This window comes from Polyodon spathula, chromosome 5 (genome assembly GCF_017654505.1).
Source record: "Polyodon spathula isolate WHYD16114869_AA chromosome 5, ASM1765450v1, whole genome shotgun sequence".
NCBI lineage: Eukaryota > Metazoa > Chordata > Actinopteri > Acipenseriformes > Polyodontidae > Polyodon > Polyodon spathula.
The window spans coordinates 77291878-77312483 of NC_054538.1; the positions used below are offsets into that span (position 1 = coordinate 77291878).

At 40.9% G+C, this 20606-nt stretch overlaps 2 protein-coding genes across 4 annotated transcripts in view; one reads left to right on the forward strand and one right to left on the reverse strand.

Annotated features, from left to right (window-relative positions):
• Window positions 1-12863, reverse strand: part of LOC121316343 (protein kinase C epsilon type-like) — a 169936-nt gene extending 157073 nt beyond the window's left edge. The window contains exon 1 of the mRNA XM_041251406.1: window positions 12479-12863. Coding sequence (XP_041107340.1) covers window positions 12479-12826 — 348 coding nt within the window. The 5' untranslated portion in view covers window positions 12827-12863. The remainder of the gene's footprint in view (window positions 1-12478) is intronic.
• Window positions 12864-19758: 6895 nt separating this feature from the next.
• Window positions 19759-20606, forward strand: part of LOC121316344 (S1 RNA-binding domain-containing protein 1-like) — a 106493-nt gene continuing 105645 nt past the window's right edge. For all 3 annotated transcript variants that reach the window (XM_041251407.1, XM_041251408.1, XM_041251409.1), the window contains exons 1-2: window positions 19759-19926; window positions 20292-20365. In XM_041251407.1, the coding sequence (XP_041107341.1) occupies window positions 20292-20365 (74 nt within the window). In that variant the 5' untranslated portion in view covers window positions 19759-19926. The remainder of the gene's footprint in view (window positions 19927-20291; window positions 20366-20606) is intronic.

Here is a 20606-nt window from a genome sequence, read left to right on the forward strand (position 1 = left end):
ATGTCACAGACGTGAGGAGGACTTGCGTGGATACAGCTAGTGATGAACCTAATGATCCTTGCGAACCCGGTGAGACGAACCAGCGTAAGAGAGAAAAGAACTTCAACGGGCACAAGCCTGGAGTTAAATGGCCAAGAGCTTGTAAGAAAACTGCGTGGGACACAGTAAACACGGATCTCTGTTTTACTTTGGAAAGGTTAAATGGAACAATTGAAAAGAAGCTGGATAAATTTGGGGACATCATCTATGCATATGGAAGCGAGAGGTTTGGAATTGAAAAACATCGTTTCACCTGAGCGATTGCAGTGACATACAATACACGTTTATTCTCAGGGTCTTCATAAGCAACAATGAACACTACTCTCGATTATTTTCTCATAATAAACATTTATAAATAAAATAATAGTTATTCATTCCATTATTATCAGTTATAAGGAAAAAAGAACGTACTTGATACATTTAATTAATGAAATAGTATCTGCTTATATCCACTTGTTTCTTGATATTTATAAATGATGTAAAAACATATATATTAAAACACATGAGATAGAATAAATGATGTAATATAATTATGTCAAATACATCTGATTTATAGGTGTCTCCCTTTTTTGTATTAGCTCTAAACAAGTTCCTGTGATGTTTTGTTTTTGCTTTTGTCTCTGCCTGGCTGCTGTAAACTGTCTCTGCCCTTTAAACACTAGATGCCCCTCAGTGACATGACAAGAAAAAAAGAAACTATCAGGAAGTGAACATCAGTCTCTCCTCTACTCCTCTACTTTTTTTTTTTATCGTGTTTACATGATCGTGACCCTAGAAGCCCACTTCAACATGTCGTGTTAACACAATCCCGGTCCTTAAAGGGTTAAACTTGTATAAGGGAACTCCTCGTCCAATCCGCTGCACAGGGCGGGCGATGCTCAGATTCCACCCTCTGTAAAGACCAGTGGCAGAAAAGGGGAATGCCACTATTAACAATAAATAAATAAATAAAACTCATGGCCGTAGGGGTAATACACCCAGGTGTAGGGCTGCCGTAACCCAAAGGAGCCAATACAGCATGCTGCGAGTCCACCAGGGGCAAGCTCGCAATTCACCAGGATTCACACTGCACTGACTGGGCTGCGATCACTAACCACTGTTAATGTGCTCTTGAACTCGCTCTGGTTAGCTTCTGAAGCAGTGCTCCCTCTTGAAGTCTGCGTGGCTGTTTGTTAATGTGCTCTTGAACTCGCTCTGGTTAGCTTCTGAAGCAGTGCTCCCTCTTGAAGTCTGCGTGGCTGTTTGTTAATGTGCTCTTGAACTCGCTCTGGTTAGCTTCTGAAGCAGTGCTCCCTCTTGAAGTCTGTGTGGCTGTTTGTTAATGTGCTCTTGAACTCGCTCTGGTTAGCTTCTGAAGCAGTGCTCCCTCTTGAAGTCTGCGTGGCTGTTTGTTAATGTGCTCTTGAACTCGCTCTGGTTAGCTTCTGAAGCAGTGCTCCCTCTTGAAGTCTGCGTGGCTGTTTGTTAATGTGCTCTTGAACTCGCTCTGGTTAGCTTCTGAAGCAGTGCTCCCTCTTGAAGTCTGCGTGGCTGTTTGTTAATGTGCTCTTGAACTCGCTCTGGTTAGCTTCTGAAGCAGTGCTCCCTCTTGAAGTCTGCGTGGCTGTTTGTTAATGTGCTCTTGAACTCGATCTGGTTAGCTTCTGAAGCAGTGCTCCCTCTTGAAGTCTGCGTGGCTGTTTGTTAATGTGCTCTTGAACTCGTTCTGGTTAGCTTCTGAAGCAGTGCTCCCTCTTGAAGTCTGCGTGGCTGTTTGTTAATGTGCTCTTGAACTCTCTCTGGTTAGCTTCTGAAGCATTGCTCCCTCTTGAAGTCTGCTGTTTGTTAATGTGGCTGTTTGTTAATGTGCTCTTGAATGTGCTCTTGAACTCTCTCTGGTTAGCTTCTGAAGCATTGCTCCCTCTTGAAGTCTGCGTGGCTGTTTGTTAATGTGCTCTTGAACTCGCTCTGGTTTTTACCTTCTGAAGCGACGCTCCCTCTTGAAGTCTGGGTAGCTGTTTGTTTCCCTTTTTCTGTTTTCTTTTTTTAATTTAAAAGGCATGCAGCCGTTAACCACAGAAGAGAAACTGCTTGGGCAATGAAGCACAATGCCAGCCAGATGGCCTCATTCTTCACACAGAACATACCACTAATAGCCTTGTTTTTTACGCCTATACAGCACAGAGCTTTTTTCATCCAAGGAGGTTTCTCAAACTTGTATTCAGAACAATACATTTTCACTTCTAAAGAATGGGCTGTGGGCCAGTATCTCTGCAGAAGTCAGTTCACTTGCTTGTCCCCAGGCTGGATTCAAAGCTTGCATCCTAGACGAGGTCATTTCCACAGTGTCTCCCAGCACACCTCTACCTGGCATCTTAGACAAGATCATTTCCACAGTGCCTCCCAGCACACCTCTACCTGGCATCCTAGACAAGGTCATTTCCACAGTGCCTCCCAGCACACCTCTACCTGGCATCCTAGACAAGGTCATTTCCACAGTGCCTCCCAGCACACCTCTACCTGGCATCCTAGACAAGGTCATTTCCACAGTGCCTCCCAGCACACCTCTACCTGGCATCCTAGACAAGGTCATTTCCACAGTGTCTCCTAGCATACCTCTACCTGGCATCCTAGACAAGGTCGTTTCCACAGTGTCTCCCAGCACACCTCTACCTGGCAGCTCAATTTATAACTTTTACATAACAGCCACTTTAAATATAAATAGCAAGCCGCTTCAAATTCCCCCTTGTTAAGATGTTCTCAATCATGAGTGGTTCTCATTGAAGTCTGTGTTAAGGAGTGACGAGTGGTTCTCATTGAAGTCTGTGTTAAAGAGTGATGCATTCTGAGTGGTTCTCATTGAAGTCTGTGTTAAGGAGTGATGCATTCTGAGTGGTTCTCATTGAAGTCTGTGTTAAGGAGTGATGCATTCTGAGTGGTTCTCATTGAAGTCTGTGTTAAGGAGTGATGCATTCTGAGTGGTTCTCATTGAAGTCTGTGTTAAGGAGTGATGCATTCTGAGTGGTTCTCATTGACGTCTGTGTTAGGGATTGATTCATTCAGTGGTTCTCATTGAAGTATGTGTTATGGAGTGATGCATTCTGAGTGGTTCTCATTGAAGTCTGTTTTAAGGAGTGATGCATTTTGAGTGGTTCTCACTGAAGTCTGTATTAAGGAGTGATGAGTGGTTCTCCTTGAAGTCTGTGTTAAGGAGTGATGCATTCTGAGTGGTTCTCATTGAAGTCTGTATTAAGGAGTGATGCATTCTGAGTGGTTCTCATTGAAGTCTGTGTTAAGGAGTGATGCATTCTGAGTGGTTCTCATTGAAGTCTGTATTAAGGAGTGATGAGTGGTTCTCATTGAAGTCTGTGTTAAGGAGTGATGCATTCTGAGTGGTTCTCATTGAAGTCTGTATTAAGGAGTGATGAGTGGTTCTCATTGAAGTCTGTGTTAAGGAGTGATGCATTCTGAGTGGTTCGCATTGAAGTCTGTGTTAAGGAGTGATGCATTCTGAGTGGTTCTCATTGAAGTATGTATTAAGGAGTGATGAGTGGTTCTCATTGAAGTCTGTGTTAAGGAGTGATGAGTGGTTCTCATTGAAGTCTGTGTCAAAAACGTTCCGCAAAGAACTCCACACAGCAGGATAACATAGTCGGGTTACCATAGTCAGTGCACAAACTGCTCATCACACCTGGCAAAGCATATTTGTGAGTCCACTGGTGCAAAGAGCACAGGCAATGGACTACTGAGCAGTGGAGAAATGTGATATGGTCAGATGAATCATCTTTCACCATGTTCTCGACAAATGGACGAGTGAACGTGTGGCGCCAACCTAAAGAACTCTACAGCCCTGAGTACTTGGTTCCAGCAGTGAAGGGTTCTGGTGGTTCCGTAATGTTGTGGGGTGCATTTTCCTGACATGGTTTGGGTGCACTCATTCCCTTAGAAGGCACGGTCAATGCTAATCGCTACTTAATGGTATTGAGTGATCCTCTTCACCCCATGTTGCAGCATTTCTTTCCTGCCGGGGGAGTGTCTTCCAGGACGACAATGCCCCTATCCGCAGAGCATGTGTGGTTACCCAATGGTTTGATGAACATAACACTGATGTTATCCATATGTCATGGCCTTCTCAGTCACCAGATCTGAACCCAATCGAGCATTTATGGGATATTCTGGAACAACGCCTGAGACAGCGTTTTCCACCTCCATCAACCAGTTGTGAGTTGATTGACTTTCTTGTGGAAGAATGGTGCTGCATCCCTCCTGCAGAATTCCAGAGACTGGTAGACTCTATGCCATGACACATACAGGCCGTACTGGCCGATTGTGGTGGCCCAACACCCTATTAAGTGACTTTACATTGGTGTTTCTATTTTTTTGTTCACTACCTGTATATATATATATTTTTAAATCGGCCCCGATATGAGTTCTCCATGCATGAAAGGGTTAGTGTTATACATTACACTGTAAGTCTTTTCTGTTTTCCTATCAGGCTAATTTTCATTTTCACTTGAGCTCAAGCTCACAGCTTCATTTTTTATTGGCATCTTGGTGGGCAGCTCAGGCTAACAGAGAAGGCAGGGAGCCAGGTAAGAAGATCAGGTTGCAAAGCTGGGTGTCCTATTTCTAGAGCAGGTTAATAACTAGGTAAGTGATAATGCTGAGGTAAGTGAGACAGGGATATACAGTGGTCAATCCAAGATCTGAGATACAATAGAATACAGTCGAACAGGGTCGGGGCCATTCCTGTTTTTCAATTCCAATTCCCCTTTAAAATCAATTCCCAATTCCTATTCCAGTTCCAGTTCCTTTGAAGGAATTGAAATTGGAATTTATATTTTAGAGACATACTAATTGCTACGATTATTCAACTGCTTTCATTTAACAGTGGCTGTTAAAATTGGGGAGGAGTGTGGTGGTAATTTAACAATAAAAACAAACATAATTTCAGACATTGAACTACAAAACTAAGGATGTCCTACAATACCTAGTGCAGGACAGCACTCCTTTTCCATAGGAAGCAGGCATAAAGCCCAAAAGTGTTGAGAATGCTCCTACATTATTGTAAAGCACTGTGGCGACGGTTGCACGTGGAAATCAAACACAGCACAAAACTAAAGTTCATTGTTGCAGCTCAGAGTAGGAAGTCCTGGGAATTTTTATTTTTATGTAGTTGTTGTTTTACCTTAAATGACCCGAAACCTGGACACAAGTCAATGTTAAAACTGAGCCCCAATCAGCATGAATAAAGAAGGGAAGTGCTAACACAGCCAGTCTCCAGCTGCAAACCAGTACAAAAAGCAAGCCTTTCAATTCAGCAGTCAGGGGAAGTGTTGTAAGAAGAGGGGCTCTATCTAGAGGGGAGTCACAGCATTCGGCTGTCTGTCCCTCCCTTGAGCGCAGCAATTAGGAGAGGGATAGTTAATTAGGGGTAGTCTTCACAATGCTTTCAGATGTAAATGAAAGAAACTCTGTCCAAAGACCTTGCACCTTGAAATGTAGGATGGAAGGACGTGCATAAATTATTGAAATGCTCACATTTCACCCTGTTGTTCACTGTTGTACCACTGATGTATTAGACTACATATTCAGTTGTAGTCAAAAGTTTACATACCCATACCATACAATACAAATGAAAATGTATAATTTCTAGAAATGTCACAAAAACAAATAATTATAGGAAAAAACTTCTGTAGCAAAAGTTTTGCTTTTGTGGATGAGGAAAGTTACAAATTATTTATTTCAGCAAGTTTTTTTTGCAAAACTCCAAAAATGCCAATTCAAAAGTATTCATACCCTGACAAGGAAAAAATGAATAGCTAGTTGAGGTATCTTTAGCAATAATAACATATTTTAAACGATTAGGATATTTGTCAATTAGCTTTTTGCATGATTCTTTAGTGATTTTTGACCATTCTTCCATGCAAAATTGTTCCAGTTTATTCAAATTCAGAGGACTTCTCTTGTGCACAGCCTTCTTCAACTCATACCAGAGATTCTCAATCAGATTTAGATCGGAACTTTGACTGGGCCATTCCAGAACCTTGACTGTATTCTTCTTTAACCATTCTGAAGTGGATTCTGATGTGTGTTTTGGATCGTTGTTGTGTTGGAACGTCCAGTTGCGCTTTAAACCAAGTTTTCTAGCGGAGGGTTTCAGATGTTTGGACAGTATCTTTTGGTATGCTATGGAATCCATTTCACCATGTATTGGAACTAAATTTCCTGTGCCATTAGAGTAAAAACAGTCCCATAGAAGGATATTACCACCTCCATGCTTGACAGTAGGTATGGTGTTCTTTTCTTTGTATGCCTCAACAGACTTTCTCCAAACATAACAACTATCAGCGTGACCAAATAGCTTAATTTTTGTTTCATCACTCCACAAAACCTTTCACCAGAACTTATATCCATCATTCAAATGCCGTTTTGCAAACTTTAAGTGATTGTCCTTGCGACGTTTTCCTAAGAGTGGCTTTTTCCTTGACCTGCGACCATTGAGACCTTCACCATGCAATACTGGACCTGTGATTGAAATGGAAACCCCAGTCCCACCTGCAGCCAATTCACTTTGAATATCTTTGGCAGTCAATCTGGGATTGTTATTAACCTTCCTCACAATTCTTCCACTTGTTCTTGTTGAAAGAACCTTCTTTCTTCCAGGCTGAGGGAGCGTTGTGACGGTACCCATGAGTCTTGTACTTCTTGATAATAGAAACAATAGTTGAATTTGGGATACTCAAATGCTTGGAAATCTTCTTGTATCCTTCTCCAGCTTTATGACAATAAATCATTCTCTGCCTAAGGTCTTCAGATAGCTATTTACTTTTTCCCATAATGACTTATTGGTAATGACAGCAATCATCCTATGCCTAACCCTTTTATACTCTCTAAGAATGTTCACCTACAATCCAGCATTTTTTTTTACTCTAGAATTAGGTTCTGCATTATCATAATAAAATTTCTAGAACCTTGTACACAATACCTTTCATAGCATCAAAGGGTATGAATATTTTTGAACTAGCATTTTTGCAAACTTCCTGTCCTGCATGACTCTGATAACTGAAATACCTTATTACTGCTCCCTGCTGCTCCCTCCTGCCTCTGCACCTCACTAGCCCTGATAACCCTGAGCATCAGGTATGGAACACTACCTGCCTTGCCTGCCTGGTATGGAGGGGGAGGGAGGCAGTGTTACAGGCCAAGGACTATCGGTGATAAAAAAAAAAAAAGCAGCCACCCTGCAGTGATTTGATTTAACAGCAAGTACAGTAAGCCTGCAGGAAGCGGTCGCCATGGAGTTAATCTAAATGCATCCTCACTGCCTGCACTCATTGCAGATGAAGTACCCTGACTGCACCCTCCTGCTTTACATCAAATACAGAAAGCAGATTGGAAAGAGCATCAATACCACAGCTGTCTCCTTTCTCACAGGAATCATCTCATTGTGAATCTTAAAGTGCAATGCCAGTCCAATTGTTCTCTGTCGGCAGAGTACTGTACCAACATCAAACCAGTCAGCACTGAGGCTCCCCTCCCAGTAATGAACAGTGAAAGTGAAGGATACTAAAGGCAGGTTGAGGTTAAAGCAGCAGACAAACACAGGGTCAGACCCCAGCGCTGTTCATTAATCATAGTGCTTATATGTGATACATAGAGGCCATCTTTGACCTCTCTGTTTCATTTAGCAGTAGCTGAAATCAAAGGTTAGCAAGCAGCCCCAGTTTGATATTGGAGATGAGGCTCGGTTTTCCAGACTGGTTTCACAGTTCTGATGGAAACACAACAGGTGCAGGCCTGGTGAAACATAACCGGCACCTAATTATTATTACATACTGTAGGCATAACTCACTGTCTTTGACATGTACTACAGCAAGCAATGCAGCATCATCCTGCCTCATGGAGTGCTGATAATGAAGGGGGAGTTTAACCCCCATCACTGTGCAAGTGCTGCCCGACAGGAACAGTATCAAAAGACCGAATGACAGCTCGCTTATGTGTCTCCTGGGTCTGGTGATGAATTATGTCACAAAGGCTAACTACTACAGTCAACTAAACACATCAGGAGGGCTCTTTACAATTGGTACACTCAAAAACAAATATTGTTTTGCACATTTAATTTCATTATTAAGAGCATCATGTCAGACACTAGCTATTAAAACAAAATAGTAATGTGGGGTGAACTTGAGACCCCTGCTTCGTGTGACTGTCTGAGGGCATTGAGGCTGTAAAGCTATGAGCCGATGTTTAACCCTTTTGTCTAACCCAGTTAAACTAACACACGGTGCATGTTCACTAACAAAGAAACCTATTGGATAATATTTTACGTAATTTTTATTTATTTTTTTTTTTCAAATTTCATGTAAAATTGTAACTGCACAGTAAATATACAATCTTCCCTTCTTTTGTTTCTTGAGGTATATAGTTCTTAGTTGGACATGTTATTTATAACATCCTATTTGACTTGAGAGGCGCCGGTTTCAAAGAGGAGAAAGCTTGCGTCCCTCAAGCTGAAAACACTTTGGGGAATGCAAACAAACTGGACTGTCAACAAATCAAAGTCTCCTTTCTGATAAAGTAGAGCATGCAGAAGGCTGAACTATGCAGGAATGTTGTCAACGGGATCATTCAGAACTGTGGCATCTTGTTGCATAGCAACTATATCATATTAATCTCAAATTAGCATTACTTGTGGACTACCTAATGCTACCTCTCAATGTCATCTAAGATTAGCGCTGATCAGGGTTTGTGAAACCAGCCTCTAAATGCACAAATTTAGAGAAGTGACATAGAAATACTTGCACTTGCACAGATGGGATGTTCTTATCAGAAGAACAGCACAGAGAAGCGCAATGCATCCTCCCACAAAGATATCACATGCCTTATCTGCACAGATTGTTGTCTGTATGCCTGCTGACATGTTGCAGCGAAACCGTTTTACACTCCAGCTTCCAGGAATGAAAGGTTCACAGCCAGATCTCATTCCCATCCCTGTATACCAGGGGTGGCCAACCCTGCTCCTTGACAGCCGCATGGTCTTCCAGCTTCCATTCTATCCGAGTTCTCAATTACTTAATAGAAACAATTATTTTCTTAACTGGTTCACACTAACATTTTTTTTTCAGGTCTTTAGCCATTGGTGATTTAAAGATACCCAAAAAAGCTGTAGGATTGTGGCTCTCCAGACCAGGGCTGGCCACCCCTGCTGATACCATACGGTCCATACCGTACCATGTCAGTTTCATTTATATACTGTAGCTCCCTTCACGTACAAGCAGCCGAGTGACCTTTACAAAAACATAACAAACCAGATGGGCTCTAAACGGTTCGCTCGTTACAAATATGCACTGCCTCATCACTCAGAATAGAGGGAGTTCCAAAATGAAGGAGCTTGAGAACTAAATGGCCTCGCACAATCAGGTTTTTAACTGAGTTACTCTGTCTGATTTGCTCCATTCCTGCAGGTGTTTTTCTTTTAACAGCCCACATAGCAGTGCATGAACACACCCTGAATAATTTCCATCAGCCACACCTGGTATGAGGTCATTAGAAAACAGCAGGTGGAGCACTCTGCTTTCCTCACATGGGTTCTACAGATGACCCTGTTATAATATGCATGCCATGAAACAAATAGCAGGACAGAAGCCTCATCCACTGTGCTAACAAACCTAAGCATGCCATATTACACCAGCAATCAGCACTAAGAATACCAGGACCTCATAATGATCTGCTTTCAAAGTGTGAAATCAGACAGGTGGGCAGAAAGTAGTCAGCCACCGGACAACCTATACAAAAGGGGGTGTGACATGAGAACTGCAGAGTGCTTTGTGATGGTGGTCCACTATGAAAGGCGCTGTATAAAATAAAGACTGATTGACTGATTATTTGCTGGCAGTCTCCCATTTTTTTGTACACTTCTCCTGGACAACTCATGGGACAGATTTTCTCCCGTATTTTCCTAACAAACTCTATTGTTAAAGCCCTTTATGTCAGCAAACCTTTAATTTCTGCAAAAGTCATGTACGGTCAGTCTGTGGTTTACTGCAGGCATGTATTTGGTGTGCGAGGCAAGCTCACACATACTTGACCATCTACGATAGCTTCATATGCGATAGGTCCTCCTGTAAAAGTAAATAAATAATAATAATGTAGTGATCTCAGTTAACGCAGGCAGGCGCATCACACAGGGCGAGGCAATCCACACACAGGCGGAGGGCTGGCGCAAACCCGGGACATTAACCAAGATTGCAACATTGGTGGGATGCAGAAGTGGGATGCAGGTACCCCGGCACACGCTCGTCGGACTGTAGCCTGGTGAGCAAGTCTGGGGCGGGCTTGAGGCTGGCAGGGGAGAGTGTAGCGTGCACTGGGGAAGGCAACAGCATGGCTGGTAGGTGATGTAATCACACACGACGGCATAAGCCTAATATATTGTCTTTGCAAAGGAGCCGGCTCTTTTGTACAGAGGTATCGGCGCTGTGCTTTAGTGAAAGAAGTCCCGTGTTTGCGCCTGCCCTCCACCTGCCCTCAAATCCTACTAATAGGGTTCGTGTTCAATTTCGTGTTTTACTTTCGTGTAATTTAAGACGTAAAAATGAAAAGAGCAATTGAGGCCAGCCAAAGTATCTGAGCAATCACGAGTGACGATTCCGACAGTTTGGACACAAAAATATCAGATCAAAAAGAAGTCGGCATCAAGCCTGAACTAAATCAGCAAACTTCTCATCAGCCAGGACCTTCAATATCTGGACAAGAGCTAAGAGACTCCCCAGCAAGTATTCATTCTGCTGATTACACTGACTTTTGAGTAAACAACAATATCTGGAATGCTATGAGATTTAAACAGCTGTTGTTTTAGAAAGGTTCTGTCATGATGCAAACAAATGCAATCCTGTCTATTCGAGGTGCTGCATGAGCCTCTCAGTGGGTAGCATGTACTATATCCCTGTTTGGAAGCACCCCAAAACTTCAATCGCAGTCACCCCCGACATTTTTTTAGTGCACACCAGTGTGTAATATTCTGCATCCCCTTGAATTCTGCATCCCATGACTGATTGCTGCACATTACCTACCCTTTACAAAATACAACGCAAATATATACACGACTTATGTATTTAAACTATTTGTAAAAAAATGTTGTTTTTTTTTTTTTTTTTTTTAATGTAAAAAAGATTGCCATGAGCAAATTATTCTTCCTCACACAAGCGTGCACTGTAGGTTGATGATTCATGAACGTGCAATCCTCCTGCTAAAAACAATCAGGCGCACAAGAGTAAGATCACAGCTAAAAACGAAAGTGCGCATGCTGCAATCAGTCGGGGGATGCAGAATTCACGGGGATGCAGAATATTACGAAACACTGGCAGAAAACCAGCTCTTCAATTAAGCTCGTTCGCTGCCACAGTAAAAACGGAGATGAAGAAAGTTACACATGCAGACACTTTACATGCTGTTACTAGTTCAGCAAATCAATCTGCAGTAGACATGTTCCCAGATTCACACATTGCAAAGTATTCTACAGGTGTCACACAAATATTGGAAAGCGTTTCTGTTTAGCATTGACTTTGCTTTAGAAATTCATATACACAAAAATGTGTTTCTATACAGCAGTAGTGTTCGTTTAAAATAAAGATAGATGACAATGAAATGTTGCTGGCAATGGTATTATTGATCCGCCACATTATGTGCAGTGTAATGAATTAAGTTGCGATGCCTCGCTCAACACATAAAACCGAATTATATATTATATATATATATATATATATATATATATATATATATATATATATATATATATATATATATATATATATATATATATTATGATGGACTTACTGAATTTAAAGGGTTTTTCTTTTATTGTTATAAAGTAGGTGCCACAGCTCGTCCTTTGATGACAAGGTCAATGCGCCGCACCAAACTCAGCCTTTAAGTTTGTTATGTGATGAAAGTAACAGTGGACCTGTTTACAAAGCACTGGCTGCTGTCAAATCAGCCACCTACACCTACAGTACGAGAAGCACCACAGGGGCCCAGAGAGGGTTCGATTGTGAAGCAGGTCGTACTTGTTTTTTTCTGTCTTGATAGTTTTCCCTTTTTTAAAGCAATTAGAAGGATACCGTATCCAATCTATCATTCTACAAAGTCATAGTGGAATAGTTGTATGCCTTTGTCTTATGTAGGTATTCACTTCAATTCAGGCCACTAAGATTTCAGTTTACAAAAGCTCCCTGATTTTGAAAACTCAATGTTGACAGGTACGCTTACCTATTCTGCGGGGGCATCCAGAAACACAGCACATGTGCGTTTGCAGGTAATTTAAACATAATAGAATAGCAATATAAGCTTATATCAGGTGGTCGCTCTTAAATAAACAAATACCTATATTGCTAACTACCAATGCTATCTGTATCCAGTGCCAAATCAATGAAGAAAACACAGGAAGATGCAAGCCTACCCAGTCCTCGAAGTGCTTGCTGCCGTTCTGCAGAAGGTCCTCAAACTGGATGATGCAGTTGGCCACGAAGTCATCGTATCCGATAGGAGCATCGTGAAACACCGACAGCTCGATCTTCCTCCCAGCCCGGACCTCGGTGACAAACTCATCGTTCCAGGCGGGGCTGTTGGTCTTCTGTTTGGTCGATGTCTGCCCGACCCGCGACTCGTCCACATTCAGGGCGATATAAGTGTCCAAAAGAAACGTCTGCGTCCTCTGTCCGACAGCGTGCCTCAGTGACCAAGCAGTGGGCTTGAGGGCCAGAGCCTCACATATCTTGATCTTTAATAAACCATTAAAAACCACCATAATGATGGCTGATTTATATTATTATTATTATTATTATTATTATAGGACAGTATTCCTGGCTTTTTTGTTTTGTTTTATTCATCCACTTCAGTGAATTACAACATTAACTTCCCTGGAAACATTAAAAAAAAAAAACAAAAACAAAAAAAGCTCCCCGTACTTTGCATATGATTATTATATTTTTGTTTTGCTCTTGTGACACCCTGTGAATATGTGATGATTCTTGCAGTGTTTATAGCAGAAAACAGCAGTCCCGCGTCACCCTATATCACACACACACACGCACAAATAAAATACAAAACACAAACGCTCCCGGTTGGTGATAAGTAATTTACGTGACGTAATTTAGTTTTTGTTTTAGTTTTCCTCTGTCAGTATCATAAAGAAACCGCATCTGATCGTGTGGAACGCAGAATTAACGGGACACAGGCTTGTCTTGCATACAGACACAATAATGCTACAATGCAGCAAATAAAATACCAAAAAAAAACAAACAAACAAACAAACAAAACAAAAAAAAGTCTATTTTCTTTCACAGTCTGTATAACAGAAAAAAAAACCGTTTCCAAAGCAAGATCTCTTCATAGGCTTTCGGGTTGTAAAATCCTCGTCTTCCTCGTTTTAGCGATGGAATAAATCCAGGGTCCAGCGGGTTTGTAGTGCATTGGGACGCTTACACTTCTATATCCGGCTGGTTTAAAAATACACCTAAACATATAACATGAAGAACAACAACCATTGATTTGTGTCCCTGCAGTTCCCAGGCTGCGTGTTTGCTTGCGCTTACTGTTGCTACTGATGTGGGTTTCCGGCACCCTGCCTCTTTTTCTGTAATGTTAATGGAGGAAATGCGCAAAACACGTCAGTTTTTTTTTTCTTTTTTTCAGAGCGTTTTCCTGCCTGGTGGGGGTGTTAGCGGAGAACAGCGCAAGGAGAAAATAAGGGAACCTATCGATAACTATACCACAGTGCGATGAGAGATCGTGATGGCTTGGGAATATTATCTGAAAATACAACTCCTGTCAGTGGGGAGGGGTGTGTGTCAAAGGGCGTGGGAGGAGGCGAGAGGTACGCTCTACACCCCTGCTTACCCCGCCGACTTATTACCCTGTGGCAAATCAAAGCGCTTATTTTATTAAATAAAACTGTACCTGTATTATTATTATTATTATTATTATTTATTATTATTATTATTATTATTATTATTATTATTATTATTTTCTTTGTAGAACCTGGCATGTTAGTTATATTCCAGCAAACCACAACGTTTTCAGTACGTTGTGCACAGGAATATTATTAATCACACCTGGTTTTGCACAGGAGGACGCATGATAACATAACGTCAAGTCTGCATCCAGCTTTGACACACATCAACAACTCGTTTAATCTGCACACACGGAACACACGATTCTGTAGAAATCGTTTTATGTGGGTTCTGCATTTGTTATTTTTTTTTTTAACAAAATGTAAGCATTCTGCTGACAGCATACGAAAACTCGAATTGAATTAAATACTGCATAGGATTTGTGAGTACATAAAGACGCTTTAGAGAATGGTGTGTTTAGTTATTTAGTTATTTATTTATTTATGTATTGATATATACAAAACTAGAACCTAGCAAGTACTATAACTACATTTTGTGACATTATCTCTATTTAATAGAGAAATATAACTCATACAATGATATATCGCGGGAAACACGTGATGCAACTAATGTAAAATATCCGATTAATGACAACATGCAGTTCTTAAAACAGACTAGGTGGTTGTTTGAGAGAGGTTACTCTGGCTGGGTAGTGCCGTATCAAACGCATTACAGCTGGTTTTGCAGTTAGCTCATGCATCTGTTGAGATGCGTGGATCATCACGTATTCGTTATTACAAACAGCACAGTACCAATATTGTGACACGTATCAGTAGCCTAGTGATTGTAACAGTTTTTAAACAATGGAAACAATGAACAATTAAGTAGAACAGAGGTTCTGTTTGAAACAATAGGTTTTAAAATAAACCAACTGTATAAAACTCTCGTTGGTCCAGTACATTGGTTCTTTATAATACACTGTGTAACATATTTATTTATTTATTTATTTGGTTCCTGGGTAGTAAGTGTTATTTCCTAATTGCTTATGCCTCAAAAGTATAGAACATGGTTATTATTCCCCACAAACTTTGCTTTTGTGAACAGGACAGTGATATTTTGAAATTTACCTATTTTCCAGAACATTCCAGATAGATTCAGTGCTGAGTAAACTTGGAGTAACTTCTAGAACTTTCTAGAACTTTCCAGTAATATAAATAGTAGTATAAATACAGGGGCCTTAAACCCACCTGTTCAGTTTAGTTCCAGCTGCCTAAGTGGATACATATCTGCATTTTTCTGAGATGGCATCAAGAGTCTGCAATGGTGGCATTCCTGATGGGTCTCCAAGGCGGTTTTACCAAGTTTCCCTGCTAGCTTTGCCTTTGGGACAGCAGGGACACCAAGGCGCACTACCACAGGCGGGACTGGCCACAGCGGACCGAGTTCTCTGTGGGGAGGAACAACGTCAAGTGGGAGCCACTGGTGGACACCCGGAAGGTGCTGATGCCACCACTGCACATCAAATTGGGCCTTATGAAACAGTTTGTCAGAGCTCTTGATAAGGAGTCGGCAGCCTTCAAGTACCTTCAAGACTTCTTCCCTAAGCTGTCTGAGGCAAAGGTCAAAGCCGGTGTCTTCATCGGACCACAGATAAAGAAGATCCTGGAGTGCAATGAATTCCCCAAGAAGCTCACTAGTAAGGAGAAAGTGGCTTGGAACAGCTTTGTCGCAGTGGTTCGGGGCTTCCTGGGCAATCACAAGGCCGAAAACTATGTGGAGCTGGTTGAGACTCTGGTGAAGAACTATGGCACAATGGGCTGTAGGATGTCCCTCAAAGTCCATATCTTTGATGCGCATCTTGATAAATTCAAGGAGAACATGGGAGCGTACTCGGAGGAGCAAGGCGAGCGCTTCCACCAGGATATACTGGACTTTGAACGCCGTTACCAAGGACAGTATAACGAGAACATGATGGGAGACTACATTTGGGGGCTGATTCGAGAAAGTGATTTACAGTATAATCGTAAATCTCGAAAAACTACTCACTTCTAAATCTTTTGTAATCATTTTTGTATTACTTTAGTATAAATACATGTTAATTTGGATTCATATGTTGTTTTTTTCTGACTTTATATGAACGAAGACACAAATTCGCCCGTTTTCTCATTGGAAATAGGTAAATTTCAAAATATCACTGTCCTGGTCACAAAAGCAAAGTTTGTGGGGAATAATAGCCATTTTCTATACTTTTGAGGCATAAGCAATTAGGAAATAACACTTACTACCCAGGAACAAAAATTGTGTTACATAGTGATACCTAGATATTAAGATGTAGTGTATAACAGTGGCATACATTCCCCGCTACTGCTGTCAAAACAAAAACAGAGCTAGTAGTGACATGAAAAAGTGAACCGCCTTGACTTACCTATATGCAAAACTGTAGCGGGTAAAAAACAGGGATAGAAGGAAGAGATCATGATAATAGGGACAAGAAGCAACGCATCACACTGCAGTCATTGTGTTTGCGTAATTCAATATTATTCAATATTTTCATTAAAAATACACTACAAATGAACAGTCTATATATTCTAAATGACCATTCAATACAATCTATCTATCTATCTATCTATCTATCTATCTATCTATCTATCTATCTATCTATCTATCTATCTATCTATATCTCTCTCTCTATCTATCTATCTATCTCTCTCTCTAGCTAGCTAGCTAGCTATACATGTTACAGCTAGCTGAGTTGACTTGTCTTACTTTCAGGCAGTCTTTCACTTCCTTATGCATTTAATTTGTTTTCAATAGCTTCCCTCCTGTCAGTTGCTTCCCCTTATGACAGACATGCTTTGCAGCCAATGGCATGCTTAAATCCTAAAGACACTGCTGAGGTGAAAGTGTAACAAACTCCCTGAAAGTAAGGCATCCTAACCAAACCAAAAGCTTTATTTAAACCCAGTATAAGTGGTATCAGCTATGATTTTTTAAAATGAAAACTATTTTTGCCTATAACGTGTTTTATCTTCCTTTCACAGTGAATGGAGTTGCACAGTAAGTAAGCATTATGGAATTGTGCTGCTGGCTAATAGCACCTGACTCACTTAGAGATGCTTATTGCTGAGCTAATGTTTCCTTTGTTTAGCTAATGTTTACATTTTAATGGGTGACTAGAGTGGAGTATGGGAATTTCGGTTTTATTTATAAACCGTTTTCATGAATATTCTCTCAGAATCCTGTTCTTAAAGCAGGAATCAATAGAGACAAAAAGTGACAAGTTGTCCTTTCCATTTCAGAATGATGGAACCGCTGGTGGTTCTATAAATAGAAGGCATGTAAACCATGTCACATTTTGCCAGGACGGATTCTTAGAGCGAGAGTAGAACACTAATAGAAAATTAATATTTAAACCCAGCAGTGGGACTCCTGGGCAATTTAACAACACCAACCAGCATCTAATCAGTACTGGAGCTGCAGCTGCCTTTAGGTGCAAGACAGTAAGACATAGGCTTGTACCGCTTCACTACAGGCAAGAGTTGACAGTTCTGTTTCATAGTCCGCAAGCTATGAGTTACGGGTTATTAGCTCATGTGTATAACTTTAATTATGAAATAGTGTGTTCTCAGAATATGCAAATGAGTATACAGTGTACTGAGTATGCTCTGCTGTTAAAAGGGTAACACCCCATCTACTAATTACAGATGCTACTACGACAGTAATTGATGTTCAATACTGTGGTAAACTAAAGTAACCACAATAAATAAAACATACGTTTGCAAACAGAAGTACTAAACAGCAGTTTACTTTAGTAAATCGCCATATTTGCAGTAAATTCTATGAGGCATTATGACAACCTTGCAGAACTCAGAGCCCAGGAGTGCAGTACAGAATTTACAGAAATCCAGACTTCGTGGAGATGTTGCTGGGATATAAACCCCCAGCACAGTGTGGTAGACTACAGGCCCACCTCAGTCAAAGCCCCCCTTTTTTACAGCCCTGTTTTTTTCCAGTTGATGGCAATTCCTTTTCAGACTTTCTCAGAACCAGCTCTTTAATCAGACTGTAGTCTCTTAAACCAGCATGTCCAGTTGAAGACCAGTTGAAAACCAGTAAACACCAGCTCTAGCCAGGAGAAACCTGTGCTGGGCATTGCTGGAATTCCCAACATGATTCCCAAAGACAATGAAAAGACTGAGAGTGGCACAGTTGATGTCATGAATAGGGTTTCCCCGTGATGAGGCGTGGAATACAGAAGGTGAAACGTACTCTCTGAGCTGAATGGTCCTGAGCAGTTTATAATGCTCCATTTCATATTGGATATATTATTATTCATGAGGTTACAACTACAGTAGCTACAATGTTGATAAGTCAATACAGTGTAATGTTAAAAAGCTTTTCTGTACAGTGCTTTGCATAATCCATTAGTTCAGAACAGTATGTCAAACAGACTAGCAGCCGTCCTTTACAATGTGTGAATATGGCACCATCTAGTGGTGGAAAGTAAAGAGACTCAGCAATGAGGTGACTCATCCAAGCGATATACTGTCAATGCACCAAAACAGTATTTTTGTTTGTTAGTGTTTCAAACTTTACAGCTTTACATATACCTAGAGATAAAACGTGGGTGATGAAACTTGCTAAGGACATTCTTTATCACAAGTTATTGAATATTGTAGGACCTGGGGTTATATGCATGAATATGGGTTATCTGGAGTCTGTCTGTCTGTACAGTGTATCACTATAGAATATTGCACCCACACTAACGTTTATCTATAATGAAACTTGCTACAGATATTCTGTAAAAACGAGTTTCAGAATCTGGGACTATACGGACAATGACAAAATAAATAAGATGCAATGACAGCGTTTACTAGCTAGCCTTGTCCTGGCACCAGATAGGGAAGAAAAAGAAATTCACAGCAAGGATTTGGATGTGTCATACACTGGGTGATGGTAGGAATATCAATAGTGTGGCAGACTTCTTTATAACGATACCAGCGTGAGGGCATCTCATAATGAACATTTGGCTGACAGAGCTGCATGGGTAGTGTACAGTACATGCTGTAAAGAGTTATAGGAGAAAATATTAGTAGATGAGGTAAAATAGTGTATGGCACCTTATTTTAATGTCCCCTTACGTTTGTGTTTGTCTCCCTCTGGTGGCTGATGATGAGATGACTCTTGGAGGTAGTTTGTATTGAAAGTTCCACTAGAAAAGCGTCTTGGATGCTGCCCCCTATGGTTGATAAATGTTATAAACATTTAGAGATTGACAGAACATCACGTACACACCCTTCTTGAAAATACTATGATTGTTGCTGCCTGCTTTCTAATTTGACAAGTACAGTACATCAGACCATGGCTGTCCTAACTTACCATAACGAAATCCACGCTATCATAATGAAATACACAGCAGCTGCTGTTGAGCTGAAATATTGGTGTATAAGTAACTCGGCAAATAGCATATTGACGTTATAGAGAACACTGGCCGTTGTCTTGATGACATATAGCTTGGAAAGCATAAAACATGTACAGGTAAGACTTGACAGCATTTGTATGTGTGATTTACGTAATACAGAAGATTGGTTCTTTAGAATGAAGAGACTGCGAGTTTAAAAACTGACATTCGTTTTGGATATACTATTTCAAAAGAGGGATTTTTGTTTGTTTTTTTGGTGTACGTTGTATTTTTTGAAATCAATGTACGTCTTGCGGTTTTACAGATACACTCTAACCTGTCTTTCGGCTAACGCTCGCTTCTGGCAAGGCGTACCGTTTCGGTACTGGGAGGTCTGCTTTTGGAGCCGCCCTTTTGCTCTTCGGCGGCGGAAGTAGAAATCTCGTGGAACGCTCGCGAAAGCAGACCCCCGGCGCTGGTTTGTTTTCATGGCTGGTGTTATAAATCGAAAGGCAATCACCACATTACCTTTGTAAACGCGGTGAATTTGAACAGGCAGATAATTGACGTGCAGTCCCCAATCTCAACAGATGCGTATTATTCGTGGATAAAAAGGTGCGTTATCTAGAAAAATAATAATAATAATTGTGCATATTAGAAGCATTGTGAATTCTGCAGGACCAAACTCACGTATGCGTGGAGTTCAATTTGACTGCATTGCCTTGATGAAGTAACGGTATAACTGTCTGTATTTTGTGTTGTGCAGACGAGAAGAAATCGGGGACAACTGAGTTTTTGTACTATATGTTTCTCATTCCGGTGGGACCCACAGCTTCGACGCTTTGTGACCCTATAACAGAACCAATAGCCGGACTGTCGAGTTTATCCCGTGTGTTCTGCCGATAATGTATTACACGTACCTTAGTTTACTCTCGTGTCTGTTTGTCTCTGCCCTCAAAATGTTTTTTTTTTTTTTGTAGATGATGCGAAGACCTCGCCTGACTGTCTGCAAAAAGCAAGAATCGGACGACGCGGATGATTCGTTCTTGAATACGTAAGGTTTAGGTCTGATTCTAGAATATATCACCAGTGTGCACGAACCTTAATTATTGCTTCATGTTTTATTTTGTCAAAAGCACACTCAAAGCCTTTCAGTATGAATGCATACTGCACCTATCTCCACCGACCACTGAAATGCACACGTCGTGTTTCTGATGCCACCATCACACATATTTCAAGAATACATGAAGCTGTTATTATTCATGTCACAGTGCATATTGAGGTTTCCGTTTATT